Source organism: Mytilus edulis, chromosome 10, assembly GCF_963676685.1.
Source record: "Mytilus edulis chromosome 10, xbMytEdul2.2, whole genome shotgun sequence".
Classification (NCBI taxonomy): Eukaryota; Metazoa; Mollusca; class Bivalvia; order Mytilida; family Mytilidae; genus Mytilus; species Mytilus edulis.
This window is the reverse complement of record NC_092353.1, coordinates 26,653,174-26,670,163: the sequence shown is the minus strand read 5'-3', so window position 1 is coordinate 26,670,163 and position 16,990 is coordinate 26,653,174. Positions and strand designations below refer to the sequence as shown.

General features: G+C 32.3%; 1 protein-coding gene across 2 annotated transcripts in view; it reads right to left on the bottom strand.

Moving 5' to 3' along the window:
- Positions 1-3,052: 3,052 nt before the first annotated feature.
- LOC139490738 (major vault protein-like) overlaps positions 3,053-16,990 on the bottom strand; it is a 30,843-nt gene continuing 16,905 nt past the window's right edge. Inside the window, exons 15-27 of one of the 2 annotated variants that reach the window (XR_011656381.1) lie at positions 16,683-16,739; positions 15,448-15,544; positions 14,317-14,396; positions 13,261-13,320; positions 12,964-13,042; positions 12,270-12,412; positions 11,303-11,403; positions 10,768-10,994; positions 9,430-9,494; positions 7,574-7,654; positions 7,121-7,201; positions 4,057-5,653; positions 3,053-3,895 (exon numbers count right to left, since the gene is read on the bottom strand). Coding sequence is in view for 1 of the 2 variants with exons in the window: in XM_071277707.1 (XP_071133808.1) it covers positions 5,540-5,653; positions 7,121-7,201; positions 7,574-7,654; positions 9,430-9,494; positions 10,768-10,994; positions 11,303-11,403; positions 12,270-12,412; positions 12,964-13,042; positions 13,261-13,320; positions 14,317-14,396; positions 15,448-15,544; positions 16,683-16,739 (1,185 nt within the window). In the remaining variant the exon portion in view is untranslated. Of the gene's footprint in view, positions 5,654-7,120; positions 7,202-7,573; positions 7,655-9,429; positions 9,495-10,767; positions 10,995-11,302; positions 11,404-12,269; positions 12,413-12,963; positions 13,043-13,260; positions 13,321-14,316; positions 14,397-15,447; positions 15,545-16,682; positions 16,740-16,990 lie in introns of both variants that reach the window. The other variant, XM_071277707.1, reaches the window with a different exon arrangement.

The following is a 16,990-nucleotide window of genomic DNA, read 5'->3' as shown; positions in this document are numbered from 1 at the left end:
CTAAATTTTATCACCGGTATAAGGAAATAATTCGTAAATATAACTGAACATGCAGACATCTTATACGTTCAGGTATTTCACATCCAAAATTTTATGGAAATATGCTTTATAAAGCACAAAAATGTCAGTATTCTCCTCAGAAACTAACAAAACCTTTAAATAGACTTATTAAAAGGGGATATAGTTACGATACTGTTGTCAGGTCATTAAAGATTGCATATTTTGGCTTTAACATTGATTCACTGATAGGGTCTTTGCATCGGAACTAAACACATTTATTTCTTAAAAAACAGTTGTTGGCATGACACGGGTTATGTTCTTCTCATATATTTTATGATAGTATGATACTAAACCCCTAACGGGAGGGATTGTACCTGATATTCATATGATGAAGACATAATCTTTCAATCAGTTTAATTGAGGTCTGGAGCTGGCATGTCAGTTAACTGCTAGTAGTCTGTTGTTATTTATGTATTATTGTCATTTTATTTATTTTCTTTTGTTACATCTTTTGACATCGGACTCGGACTTCTCTTGAACTGAATTTTAATGTGCGTATTGTTATTCTTTTACTTTTCTACATTGGCTAGAGGTATAGGGGGAGGGTTGAGATCTCATAAACATGTTTAACCCCGCCGCAATTTTGCGCCTGTCCCAAGTCAGGAGCCTCTGGCCTTTGTTAGTCTTGTATGATTTTTAATTTTAGTTTCTTGTGTATAATTCGGAGTTTAGTATGACGTCCATTATCACTGTACTATTATGCATATTTTAGGGGCCAGCTGAAGGACACCTACGGGTGCGGGAATTCTCGCTACATTGAAGACCCATTGGTTGCCTTCGGTTGTTGTTTGCTCTATGGTCGGGTGGTTGTCGCTTTGACATATTCACCATTTCCTTTCTCAATTTTATTCAAGTTTTCGGAAATCTCAACGCTCCCCTATACCTAGCCAGTATAGAAAAAAACAAACACACCGCAATACGCATAATTTCTATAACTATGTCATGTACTAAATTTTGTTATTTAAGAACACTTTTGATTTTATATGGTTGCTTAGTAGTGATCGTTGTTTGATCTTTTGTTGAGCTTCCGTTATGAGATCAATAAGGCAGTGGGGCATTAGAAACAATTAAATTATCTCTGATCATAACTACCGGTATTTCTATGTTTCTCTAGAGTTAAACATTCGAAGAAGACTTCATTTTTATCATTGAGCTGAATAGTTACTTGGCAAAAAGCAACTACTCCTTCTTACGATGTTGACCAATTATTTATGTAAATTTGTCCTTTCTGTTTAGTTTTTTACTGCCACATGTTCTACATGTTTGACATATAGACATTATGTATCAACGGGTACTGATGAACCCATCATAAAGATTAAGAAGTTTAAACCCGCTGTATTTCTTTGCACCTGTCATAAGTCAGGAACCGGGTGTTCAGTGGTTGTCGTTTGTTGGTGTAGTTCATAAGTGGTTCTCGTTCTTTGGATAGATTAGACTTTTGCATAGTTTCTCTGTTCAAGTGGTTTTACACTAGACAATTTTGGGGCCCTTTATTGCTTGCTGTTCGGTGTGAGCAAAGGCTCCGTGTTGAAGGCTGTACTTTGACCTATGAAAGTTTACTTTTGCTAATTGTGACTTGGATGGATAGTTGTCTTATTGGCACTCATGCCACATTTTCTTATATCTATTTTCAGCCACAGAAATCAGTATTAAATGCCCCAAGGTCTACAGACTCTTTTTTTAGCAGCATTTTATCGGACCAATCTAGCTATCTAGCATATAGTAAGTATGCATTTGTTCAATGATTTGTTTATGCATCTTCACAACAGAATGATTTAGAGCATTACATAATATATGGAAACCCGTCTTTTGTCTCTGTTTGTTTTGCTCACACATATTGTCAATAAAATCGAATTTTACGCCACCTGTCATACAAGTGAGTTGTTTAGCTAACTATAAAACCAGGTTTCAATCTACCACTTTCTTTAAAAGGAAATTCCTGTACCAAATCAGGAGTATGAAAGTTGTTTTCCATTCTTTTGATTTGCTCGAGTTTTTTATCCTGCCATTCGTTTAGGTTTTTTATGGTTTGAATTTTCATTTGAATTCAGAATTATTTTTTTTTCTCACTTTTTTGTTTATGAACTGAATGCTGCTCTCTTTTAAGCTTTAGTTATTTTTGTCTTTGGCACATTAGCCTATACTTCACATCTTCTTTTAATCATCTCATTAAGACTATTACACTGACAGTGGTTTACTTAATACTTTTAAACTTCTCTATCCAAGTTGTTAGGAGAATTACTAGATATCACTAAATGAGTTTTACAACCCCCAAAAATTGCTAGTTGATCGATAGTTAGTTTTTCCGGTTCCTCTTGCTATTTGATGGGTATTTTAACTTTGTAATATTTTCAACACTATTATTCTCCAACATTGTTGGCAGTTTGGTAATGTTCTTTTATTTGGTCCCTTATTCCTAATATGACTTTGGAATCCTATACAGGTAAGTGATGCATGCATAAGTCACCCTGTCTTTCAATTGTAATACATTCAATTTTATCTCATTTCAATTTAGCCTAAACAAAATCATGTCAATTTCTAGCCTATTTTTGAACATTATGAGATCATTTGATAATTTTTAAATCATATTTAAAATTGAGAATGGCAGTAGGGAATGTGTTAAAGAGACAACAACCCGACCAAAGAGCAGTAAACAGTCCAAGCCACCAATGGGTCTAATATAGCGAGAAAATCCTGCATCAAGAGATGAGCTTCAGCTGGCCCTTAACATAAATGTGTACTTGTTCAGTTGTTTATCCCACAAAATAAACTAGGGGACGATTGTAATGTCACCCTATGTTCTCCATGTGACAGCCTCATTTGAATATGCATGATAGTTGTCTCTGGAAATTCAGCACACAACCATTAAGCTTTCAATACATGTTGCAGGCGACATCAATGGATGAAACCTATAAGTCAGACATATTAATTGATTAATCAAAAACTTGTGCTCCAAAACCAAAAAAAATATTTCTATTTAAAGAAAACTAACTTTTTGAAACTACAAATATATTACTTTAATAAAAACATTTTTACAGTTTAAATTACAAATTGCACAGAATGAATATAAAATAGAATCACATTGTCTGTAGTACAGAAAAACTTGAAGATATTTTCTACAGTGATCATTGACCATTTTAACTGATACAGGCTTCATAATAGACCACTTTCGAATTTGTCCTTCACCAGAAAAAACTCGTCAATTATGTGAGCCTTTATGACATCATTTACCAGATAAAGGGGATCGCCTGTATCCATGCACTATTTACATTCATCAAGTGTCTTATTGAACGTCATTGTGCATGATAAACTAGAAATAATATTTGTTTGGTAGGTACTTAATCACAATTCCCTAATGACATCAGATTTGATTGTCAATTATTAGAATTCTATTGGCCAAATAATTCGTGCAATATAGCATCCTAGTTTTCCAACCAATTGCTCAACATGGGAACGGAAGTGACGATGCCCCTAAACGCACGAATGATGTTCACTAAAATCAAAGTTTTTGACGGAAATGCATCGAACTAGAAAGTTGTCTATTGACTATATTTAGACATGAAAAAGGCAATTTGGTCCTACCATTACAAGTGTATCTGGTGTCAAAATAATATACATTAACAAATTGTTTTATGAAGCTTCATAAATAATACAAAAAACATTATTGAAAAGTATGAACAAAAGAAAATAAGATAATCTAAAAAGATTCATTCATAAGAGTAAAATTACAAGTATAAAAACATAATATAAACAAACTATCACCAACACTTACAGCAGATAGCATTGAGTGTGTAGGAAATAGTAAAATCTTTGCTTAGCTTGTTTGTTAGCTGAACTTTGAAGTCATTACTAGGTTAAGTATACAACCATCATTTCGGAGTACTCTTGTCCTACAGACAGAAAGATTGGTTATCTCTTAGACTAGTCTACTCTTAAAGAAGGGTAGTTTACCTAACCTAATAATGACTTCATGGTTCAGCTAGCAAGCAAGCTGACCAAAGATATTACCTTTACTTACACACTCAATGCATTCTGCTGTATAACAAATAAACATACATATTCTGCTAATAAATCAATGCAAAAGATCTCAAGATTATTTTTAGATATACAGTATTTTGACATGTATTATACACACTTTTTTTTTACTTTTTATTAATAGTTACAGTAGGATCTGACTAAATCAAACAAAATATACATTTGTCAATAAAAAATTTTGTATCAGGACAAATACCTTGAACATTCTGTGATATTTACACAAAATCCCAAGTCCCCATTATGTTTGTTTAGACTTCAATTCATATGAAAACTACCAGTCATCTGTTAATGCTTAATGTCAAAAAGCCTATTTAGCTATATATAGCAATTGACTCTTAACCTGATATTGGCTGGTTAGTTTTGGATGATGAAAACATGAAAAAAGTCAACAGATAACTGACGCTAAGTGATGGTAGCAGCCTATATAAACACAGAGGCTCTTGATCAAGTTAGCTTAAAATTGCACAATTAGACTTGCTGTTGCCTTTAATATCTACTTCTCGGTCATGGCTATACAATGTACTTTTTTAAATGTTATCTGAGGAAAGGTAAAATATAAAATAATGGAACAAAATGTACATATATTCTACAAAAATATATTAATTGGTACTTGTTAATATATATTATTGTTAAAATAAGACAATCAATAAAATTAACTGTGACCAAAACACTAATTCTATCTTTTATTCCATACAAAAAGTAGGTTTAGGACCTAGTGGACTATAGGAAATGGTAAAAACCCTGTAATGACTAGATTTTACTTAAGTATTGTTTTGAGTTTTTAATCATTACATTTTACTCAATCTCATGTAGGTATACTTAATACCTGGTCAGGATTTGAATTTGATCATGTGCTTTTTAAAATGTTATTCAGATATTGAAGTACACATTGCTCAGATAAAACAACTTGCTTCCTTAACTTTTACCTTAGATTTAACTGCCTTCAACATGAACAATTTGGTGTAAATATCAGATATCATTTTCAGTAGCTTTTTATAATATCAAAATAGTATTGTCCACACATATTAAAACTAGTTAATTATTACATTATTTGCATAAAAACAATCAGTTCATTTCAAATTTTACATAAAATGTCTGTTGTTTTCTAGGCCTATATTACTTTTGAAACTTAAATTAATGCCAATACTACAATATTTTTCTGAACTGTGTATAAAAAACTCACAAAAACTAACCAAAATTTCCCCTATACAAACAAAGTTGTAATTTGAAAATATATGAGGAAACAAAAGTTTGGTGAAAAATAAACAAACGTGTAAAGTGTATGTGCTTATATTGCAAAAAAAAAATGCATTTGTGTTGTACTTCAACTAATATTATAAAAATAGTCATTCTTTTCTTAGGCTTTTTTGTTTTTAACTATATCTTTTCCAATATAATCACAGTAATTTCATCACAGTTATTTAAGCCATCACAGACTTGTTCGCTATTGTCCCTGTTTAGAACCAATAAGACCATGTGCAGTGTCAAAGAGGTTGATGGGTGTAGTTCCATCAGTCACTAACACACTCTGTATGCCAAGACCTTGCAATAGATTGGCCTGAAAAGGAAATAGATCAAATTTAATATCAAATAGCATTTGTGATATGTAAAAATTTATCTCTGTACTTTTAGGTATTTTAGTCGATTTCCTTATAGGAATATGAATAAAAGCAAAATTAAACTTTCAGTATGTTAAAATTTGTGAGTTATCATTTGTTTATCGATATTGATAATTTTTACAAGAACCAATGAAATATTGTGGAACTATAAGTTGTATTCAGTTGCCCATAGCATTGAGTTAAGAAAGCTAGCCACTATTCAGTTGCCCCAGACTAGTAGAATGTTTTTCCGACCAATTAGTATTTACAAAACTTTGTTAAGACACTTAAGAAAAATGTCAAAATATTGGTCTTCAGACTATTGGTTGGACATGTTTTTGTGCAGACTTCTGTAACATACAAAACTAAATAGGGAATGTGTCCATGGGACACAGATGAAGCCCCCACTTGCATATGACCAATATAGAATTATAACTCAAGAACTGTAAAAGTGAAGCTACCAAAATTTGTACTTGATCTAAGTTTTGTGGTAGCAAGCATTGTGGATAGGTTTCATAATGTTTGGTTGAGGCAAACTTAAGTTAGAGAATGGAAACAAAAAATTCAGCAATTTTTTCACTTGATAAGGGGCATTACTGTAGACAATAAAAAATGACACCACAGAAATTATAACTTGACATGTGTTTTGTGGTAATAAACAATGTTAATAAGTTTCATAAAATTTTGTTGTGGCAAACTAGAGTTGGAGAACAGAAACCAATTTCAGGATGTACAAGGGTAAAACTAAATGCCTCCTCCTCCGGGAGGAGGGGGGTGGCATTAAAAAACATATTGTCTAGATCTAAGAAAACTAAAAAAACTAGATATCATTGAGATGGGAGCCATCTCTGTGGGCCCCGCTGTGAATAATGTGCATTAAAAAATTGTATCTTTACCATAGGACATGGGTTTGTCAACTGAAATCAAAGTTTTTGACCTTGACCTTTGACCTAGGAAGTTGTAAATAAATTATGACACACCCTTTGGTGTTGGTTTATATACATGTCAAGTATAAACTTTGAAATGATAACGGTTCTCAAAATATAGAGCGGACACGATCTTTACCATAGGACATGGGGTTGTCAACTGAAACCAAAGTTTTTGACCTTTAACTTTGCCTAGGAAGTTGTACATACATCATGACACGCCCTCTGGTGGTGGTTAATAAACATGTAAAGTATGAAGTATGAAATCATAATGGTTCTCTAGATTCGGACGGACGGACGGATGGACGGACGGTACGACTGATCACTATAGGGCGACCCGCCTAAAGGCGGGGCCCTAATTATTAAAAACCAATTACAACTTATAAATAGATCATGTTCTTCCAGATAAAAGTATCAATTAGGACACATCCAACTGATTTAGAGAAGAGGTGATTGTCATTGTATAATAATGTCTACCCTAACTATAAATGAGTTACTCACTTGAGCCTTGGGTCCTGCTATTGACATAGTTTCTATTGTTTTTATTCCTAATGTCTCAACCATAGACTTGAATTTCTTCACCTAAAAATGTGTAGAAATATTTCCAATTATTAAAGGATTTAGGAATGCGTACAATATATTTTTTTGACACAAAATTTTCAAAAAAAAAAAAAGAAAGGCAAATCAGTTTCTTAACACTATTATTTGGTATTTATCTTTCTGAAAACAAACTTTCATATAAATTCTTTCACAAAAATACAAATTTGATTATATAAACGTGTAATGAATGTTTATTGCTGTGTTTTTAGAGAAATTATTGAATAAAAAAAAATCTTTTATCTTTTTTACAATGAGCCATACATTATTGGTTTAAAATGACTAATAGGTAATATCTCAAGTCCTCATAAAACTAGGTTGTTTTATATGATCAGTATAATATTAAACTATCTTTACCTCAATGTCTGCTCTTCCTTTTTCTAAATCCAATTCCATTCTGTTAAGTTCTTTTTGATATGAAAGCTCCTGTGCTCTCAACTGTAAATTTTAATGAAGAATTAATAACAATCAATTACAGAATGCTAAAAACAAATGAGTACTACAAATGGAGTGAAGATAGATTAATTGAAATTGAAATTTCAAAGACTTTAATTCCATTTGAAAAGGATTTCTATTCATTTCAAAGACTTTAATTCCATTTGAAAAAGATTTCTATTCACTTATACTAAAGTTATTGTGCAAAAACCAAGAAGAATGCTTATTTGGGCCCTTTTAGGGCCCCTAATTCCTTAACTGTTCAGACCAAAAATCCAAGAATCATTCCTAACCTTCCTATTGTGGTCATTAACCTTGTGTTTAAATTTGATAGATTTCTATTTACTTATACTTAAGTTATTTTGCGAAAACCAAGAAAAATGCTTATTTGGGCCCTTTTTTGGCCCCTTATTCCTAATCTATTAGGACCACAACCCCCAAAATCGATCCAAACCTTCCTTAAGTGGTATTGAACCTTCTTTTAACAAATTATAGAGATCCATTCACTAAAACTAAAGTTATTGTCTGGAAACTAAATGCGTCTTTGGACGACTACGACAACATCATACCATTATACGACACAAAAATAACAAGAATGTGTCCATAGTACACGGATGCCCCATTCGCATTATCATTTTCTATGTTCAGTAGACCGTGAAATTGGGGTCAAAACTCTAATTTGGCAATTAAATTAGAAAGATCATATCATAGGGAACATGTGTACTAAGTTTGAAGTTGATTGGACTTCAACTTCATCAAAAACTACCTTGACCAAAAATTTAACCTGAAACTTGCACTATTATTTTCTATGTTCAGTGGACCGTGAAATTGGGGTCAAAAGTCTAATTTGGCAATTAAATTAGAAAGATCATATCATAGGAAACATGTGTACTAAGTTTGAAGTTGATTGGACTTCAACTTCATCAAAAACTACCTTGACCAAAAACTTTAACCTGAAACTTGCACTATTATTTTCTATGTTCAGCGGACCGTGAAATTGGGGTCAAAAGTCTAATTTGGCAATTAAATTAGAAAGATCATATCATAGGGAACATGTGTACTAAGTCTGAAGTTGATTGGACTTCAACTCCATCAAAAACTACCTTGACCAAAAACTTTAACCTGAACGAACGGACGGACGAACAGACCAGAAAACATAATGCCCCTCTACTATCGTAGGTGGGGCATAAAAATGAATTGTATATGTAACTTCTTATTATAGATAAGCATGGAAACATCTTCAGGTCCCAATAAATTCAAGACAATTTTGATAAATTGCTGCACTACCAGTGTATGATATATAAAAAAGAAGATGTGGTATGATTGCCAATGATATGCATGTCATGAGCAATCAATATTAAAGTATGTTTAAAAGAATTATGAACAAAAATGTGACCATAGTACACAGATGCTACCACTCGCACTATCATTTACTATGTTTAATGGACTGTGAAATTGGGGTCAAAACTGTAATTTGGCATTAAAATTAGAAAGATCATATCACAGGGACCATGTATACAAAGATTCAAGTAGATTTGTCTTCAACTTCAACAAAAACTACCTCGACCATAAACTTTCTTGAAGCAGGACAGATGACTGGACGGAAGAACGGACTGACGCACAGACCAGAAAACATAATGCCCATAAATGTTTGTAATAATATCATAAATATTAAAAGTTTACGGGTTCTTAGGATTATGAACAAAGTGAAAAAATACTTAACATTTAATAAATTCTTAATAGTTTGATCTTTTTTCAAAAATAATCTATAAACTTACCAAGCCCTGAGTTTCAAGTTTGGCCATGTGTTCAATTTCCTCTGCTTCAGCCTTTAACTTGGCAGCTGTAATACAGATTTTAAGCATTAGTATTATATGGAATAACGTTAAAAACTTGAGTTCATTTCAGACAATTTTAATGATATGTATATTGTATTTTGATAAAAACAAGCAAATGTCTTTTTATCGTCACCAACTAAACTATGGGTCGCCATATCCTGGTTGGACAAAGTGATATTTTTAGGCAAAGAACAATCAACTGTATTTATCATAAGATTGTGTTCTGTTTAACATGACTGCTGTAAGGTTTGTAGGGTTGGTTCACAGAACTGCTGATAGTTTGGAAGGATCAATTCAAATATATTTTTGGCCTCAGGGGTCAAGAAATTTTAATTGTTTATTTACATTACTAGCTTGTCAACACTGAGGTTATGAATTTAAACTCTGTATGTAGCAGTTTGTCTAACTCCAATCTAAATTGATTAGAATTGCCTGTTATCGTGTCAAACGTTGTGGTTATCTACAGATTCCTCACCAAATAAAAACTGTCTGCCAAAATATAGCTAAGAGAGCTAAAAGTCATGTTAAACACCAACAATCAATTGATCATATAATATTCATTTTATTTTTTTATACAAATGTGTTCAACCATTGAATAAAATTTGCTTTTTTATTACATTGAACTTATGAAACTCCAAATAACATTAAACAGATAAAAGAATTATACAATCCAATTAAATTTAAGGGGTTTTTTTTCTCGGCTTTTATATTAAGCTTGTGTTTGACTTACATTCTATTTCACTTTCACACTCTATTAGCATTCTCTCAGCCTGTGCTTGTGACTCGGCTTGTGTTTGACTTACATTCTATTTCATTTTCACTATATAAGCATTCTCTCAGCCTGTGCTTGTGACTTGCCTTATGTTTGACTTACATTCTATTTCACTTTCACATTCTATCAGCATTCTCTCAGCCTCTGCTTGTGTTTGACTTACACTCTATTTCACTTTCACACTCTATTAGCATTCTCTCAGCCTGTGTTTGTGACTCGGCTTGTGTTTGACTTACATTCTATTTCATTTTCACTATATAAGCATTCTCTCAGCCTGTGCTTGTGTTTGACTTACATTCTATTTCACTTTCACACTCTATTAGAATTCTCTACGCCTGTGTTTGTGACTCGGCTTGTGTTTGACTTACATTCTATTTCATTTTCACATTCTATCAGCATTCTCTCAGCCTCTGCTTGTGTTTGACTTACATTAATTCTATTTCACTTTCACACTCTATTAGCGTTCTCTCAGCCTGTGTTTGTGACTCAGCTTTAGCTTGACTTACATTCTATTTCGCTTTCACACTCTATTAGCATTCTCTCAGCCTGTGCTTGTGACTCAGCTTTAGCTTGACCAGTAGATTCCACGGCGGCAGTGATAGCTTGTAATTCTAATAACTTTGTCTTTTCTTTCTCAGAATCCATTTCATTAAGCAATTTCTGTCGTTCAAGTTGACCTCTGGCTATTTGTTCATTTCTGCTAGCTTCGTGGGATGCTGAGGCTTCTATTGATCTATGAAAAATATATACACATATAAACCAATATGCTTTAACGTATGTGAAAAGATCAGTTATAAAATGTCAAAATTCAAACATTAGCATACATAGCAGCATAACCACACACCTTTATAAAATTGAATTCAGGATTTATGCATAAAACTATTATATCTAATAATAAAGAAGATGTGGTATCATTGCATTAGTTCACATGTTAAACTTATTTTTTTTAAAGAAGAATAAGAACTCTAAAGTTGTTTTTACTGCCTTTGTCTAATGAATGTTCCTTCACATATTTATGAAGATGTATATAACAGGACTTACTTAGTAGATATTTCTATAGCTAACTGTACAGATTTACTTAAACTGTCTCTCATCTTAGCATCAACTGGTTCAATAGACTGGATATCTACGCTGCTGATTACCTGTAAATACAATAATAATTATATAGTTATATCTATGTTTCAACTATGATACTATGAGGGGGGATAGGACCTTTATCGGGACTCCGGGATCGGGTGTTTTTAAGCTCGGGATTTCGGGATTTACCCCTTCGGGATCCGGGAATTCTTTATTTTGAATTTCGGGATCCGGGATTTTTATTTATTTAAATTCGGGACCTCGGGATTTCGGGATCATAACCCTTCCTATCCCCCCTCTACTATGGAATCATTTATTTTCAGGGGTACCAATTATTGTGGATTAAGGAAATCTTCCTTTTTCTTGGATATTTGATTTGGTGGTATTGTCAATTTCTTTATACAATCCTATTCAAAATTTGTTATTCTTTTAACATTTAAATTCGTAGCTCAACAGTACCCACAAAATCCACTAAATTTAGTATCTGACGAATAATAATGAATCCACATGCACAGAAGAACAACTAGAGGAAAGTGATGGGAGCCATCCCAGAGGGCCCTGCAAGAGTTAACAATTTAATTGTGGTGGAAACAAGAAGTTATCAGTGTTATTCTATTTAAAAGTATAGCTTATATATACATATTGAAGGAAATTTTCTGATGCAACACTTACTCATCCCAAGGGGATTTGAACAAAGTTTTTGACTATGATTTTCAATGTATGGTTTTCTTTCCAGAACATAAAATGTTCAAATGGTGAATTATGCCAACTTTACTTACAAAACTCCAAGGGGATTGAAAGTTTGGGAGAGACAAACACACAGACAGACACAAAGATTACTATAGGTCTTCTGCTGGGCCCTATTTGTCCCAATCAAAATTAATAGTAAATTTAACAAAAGGTTTTACAGACTAATGCATAGGAATCTTACCAAATTATTGGCCTCAAATGTCAGAGGAATATTAAGATTGCCTTCTTGATCCACACCAAATACAGCTGTTTGTATAATCATTGCTGAATGTTTGTGAAATTCATCAAATGGCACATGTGCTACTTGTCCTCTGATACGACCACCTAAAAACAATAATTAAGTATACTTATCTACTGAATAAATCTAAGATAAAAAGATAAACAATATAAAACAATTTCAAAGAAACTATTGTATGGTAGTCCAATAAATTATGACATCTTGAAAGGCTAAATATTATTTTTCTTTGAAGCCTTACATCGACAGAAAGGCGTCAAAGCGATAATTTAAAATAGCCCTTTAAGTCATCATAATTATTTGGACTACTGTATTGGATATTTTCTCATTTCTCTATAATCTAAACTGTCAAACAACAAAAGAAAGTCTGACTGTGCAGAAAGTCCTAAATATTAAAGCAGTGTTTCTAATAATAATCAAAAATGCTGAGCTACATCACAGAAAAGATTTCAGTCATTTAGTTTTGGTGCAAAACTCATATTTCTCAAATAATTCACACAAAAAAAAAACATTTGGTTATTTCTCATTTGATCTAAAAAAAAAAATCTGATGGCATACAGAAAGGGTTGTTAATTGGTATGTTATTCATTTTATAAATGAAGAGTATAAGAAATCTGTCTGAGGTCCTAATAATACAAACCAATTTTTCTACAGGCAAATCCAATAAAGTCCCCTACTGAGAATATTTTGGCTTCACTTTCAACATCCCCTTTTTCATACTGTAACAGAAAATATATCATTAGGTTTAGAATATTTGTTGAATCCATGATATTTATCACTTACTTTCAATTTATTTTTTAGTGCCCAATTTAAATATAAATGGAAATGTAAATGGAAAAAAAATCATCTTTAAAATATATATTTAGTTCTATTGTAATATGACTATACATGTATCAAGCATACAAACTTCTTAATTTGCTAAAAATATGTACCGTACCTCAAAATGGTTGTTGAAAGCCAACTGCAGTCTTAGTCTCGCATGATCTGATGTTTCTACCTATAATCAAATATATCATAAAATTATACCATTAGAAAATCTTTCTGACGGGTATTTTAAATTCTACATAAATGCATTCTGCGTCATGCAGGTAGAAAATACAAGTATACTACAATGCATCATTACTAAGAAACTACATCATTTTATCTTTGTATCAATTATCTTATTGATAATATTGGTTAATTTGAAAATCAGTCAAAGTATTTTTATTTTGCTCTACACAAGAACAAAACAAGGAAGATGTACTAAAGATCATTAAAAGATGTTGTAAAGGGTATAAACTTTTATAGTGTAAAAGAGAAAAGGTGTGAACCTTTATGGTGTGAAAGAAAAATAATGTGACCCTTCAATGTGTAAAAGAGAAAGGATGTGAACCATAACGGTGTAAAAAAGAAAGAATGTGAACCTTAATGGTGTAAAAAAGACAAGATGTGTACCTTTATGGTGTAAAACAGAAACTGTGTGAACCTTTATGGTGTAAAACAGAATCTGTGTGAACCTTCAAGGTGTAAAACAGAAACTGTGTGAACCCTTATGGTGTAAAATAGAAACTGTGTGAATCTTTATTGTGCAAAAGGGAAACTGTGTGAACCTTTATGGTGGAAAAGAGAAACTGTGTGAACCTTTATGGTGTAAAACAGAATCTGAGAGAACCTTCAAGGTGTAAAACAGAAACTGTGTGAACCCTTATGGTGTAAAATAGAAACTGTGTGAATCTTTATGGTGCAAAAGGGAAAGTGTGTGAACCTTTATGGTGTAAAAGGGAAAGTGTGTGAACCTTTATGGTGTAAAAGAGAAAGTGTTTGAACCTTCATGGTGTAAAAGAGAAAGAGTGTGAACCTTTATGGTGTGAGAGAGAAACGGTATGAATCTTTATGGTGCAAAAGAGAAGGAATGTGAACCTGTTTGGTGTAAAATAGAAACTGCGTGAACCTTTTTGGTATAAATAGAAACTGTGTGAATCTTTATGGTATAGTTTTAAAGAAAACTGTTTACCTCAATGATATCAGTGATAAAGTCTGGTCCTAACATTAAACACAGTGATCTCATAGCATCACATTTCTTTGGTTTACCAGCTAAAAATAAAGAAAACAAGTTTCATAGAAAGCAACAAGTGAAACTGTGAGCTACTGCTCACTGATGATACCCACGCCGCAAGTGGATAATTTTAATAGTGTAAAAATATGCAAGTGTTTGGTAAACAGGAAGTTGTTGAGTGATGAATCTGAAAACGCATCACACGGTATAGCTGACTTGTATAAATCCTGAAACCAAATTTCAGAAATCCTTGTATTGTAGTTCCAGAGAAAAATGTGACGGAAATTTTCAACTTGGTTATCATGTGTAAAATAGTACAAGTGTTCGGTAAACTGATGGACTGACGGAAGGAAAGACAGAGGTAAAACAGTATACCCCCCTTTTTTTCAAAACGGGGGTATAATAAAACAATCAAAGTGCTTGTAAGCACAGAAGGGTAAAGATTGCATTCATTTATCAGAGGGAAGTAAAATTAAATACTGCATAGACAATAAAGCATTGTTTGTAGTTTATTCAACTAAAATTCTGGAAAATGGGAGATAACTCCAATTTTAAACTGACTTTAACAATGACATCATTTATATTTAAGAACAGATATTAGATTCCTGCACCTTGCAAAAGTAATGTACTTTTTTTGACAGGTGTAACAACGTTTTGTAACTTAAATATCTAAGCATATGTTACATTGATAAATTTCTGGAAATGTTCTTGGAGTGGAAGTATAGAAAGTTATGATCAATGCACTATTTTTTGTGTATCAAAACGTAAGTGATAAACTTTGGAAGATATTAAGTCAATCTTTACCCAAAAAACCTATAAGAACCTGTTATTCCATTTAAATTTTTCCTGGATGTATATTTTTGGTTTCTTTTTGAGCATAAAAAAATCCATGTATCAAAATAACCTATGTTTATGAAATAGAAACAAAATGTTCTTGGGTCATTAATATTTCCTTTTTTTTTTAACTAAAAATCTTCTGCAACAAAAGTCTAACAATCATTTTCAAACTGATTTTTTACTCTTGAGTTTTCCCATATGATGCTAGTCCTGAGTCATATTTGTAATCACAATATCAATAATATGACCTACCACTTAAACTCAGAACATTAAAGTTTTCATGTGGTCCTAAGATGACAAGATCTGGTCCAAATACTACTCTGGCTGTTTTTTCTAAATAGTTGTAAACCTGCAAAAAAAATGTTTAGCTTAAAACAATTTTCTTTTTTATTTTGTTATAATGTGTATTCTTCAGCATCATTACAACATGACGAACATTTTTCAACTAACTGTACATATTTTCTTGCTTGTTTGCAGTCTTTTGCAAATCTAAATAAATGAATCTGTAGGTTGCATTTCTGTAAATATTGACAATGCAATTTCCCATAGGAACTTCTTTTACGGCTAAAACTGTACCACTTTTATGATGAAGTTTTGAAAAAAATCTTATCCTAGAATTGAAAGTTCATATGCACCACAATTTTTTTCAAAGGTCAAAATATAGGGCTGTACAGCATATTTTCAACGTTTATATATGTGAACTTCTCAGAGTTTAAACTAACACTAATTTTCTTAACTACCCTTACCTCGAATGAAAGGTTACCACAGATTTCAATGTAAACAATATGCACACGTATATTTACTGGTAACATTTCCAAGTTATGTCTCTGTGAGATGAAACACAGAGAGCATAACTGGGAATCAGTATGTAAACAAAATTAATTTTCTATGAATATTCAAGATCTCCCCAAAAGAGGTGTGTTTTGAGAAACAGCTGTATTTACAAAGTGCAACCTGTAATCTACTGCTTATTAATGATAACACTCCCCACTAAAAGTATAAGGTAAACAGGAAGTTGTTGACTGATGAATCTGAAATTGCATCACAGGGTATAGCTGATTCATATAAACCCTGAAACCAAATTTCAGAAATCCTTGTAAAAACCAAAGAAAGATGCGAAGAAAATATTCATGGGATGGAAGACGACTGAGGGATTGATGGATGGACAGACAGAGGCAAACCAGTATACTCCCACTTTTTTGTATAAAAATATGCTCGTAATTTAGACTGTTAAGTGTATTCAATAATCAATTAACAAGATAAAGGACAGGCAGAATAAAATAGATGGGGGTTACATTTACCCATATTTCTTTAACATGGATAAAAGAAAGAGCTCCTTCTTCCTGTCAACTTTATTGGACTTGATAAATCCTACAATAAGGTTTCAATAAAATGTGCATTCATACCTCTACATAGTGAAACTTTAAATTATAACTGAGAGAGGGGGGAAAAAATGCTTATTTGTGCCACACTTTACTAGTATTTACCTGTACTGCTGTATTTCCAGGACATCTGTAGGTTATAACTCTGGTTTTATCTCGACCCTAAAATATAAAAGTATGTAAATTATACTTCACTTTAGCTCAAATTATACTAACATAGATAAATGTAAATTTTCTTTTTTTAATGTTTTATTAATGGTAAACAATTGGCACATTCTGATTGTGCAATAAGTCTTTACCCCCCAGAACATACGACGATATTTCATGACCATTTAAATATTCTTAATCAAGTAATAGAAGTTCCTGTGCATGTTTCTTGCACAAATGTCAGAATGTCAACCTATATTTTCGTT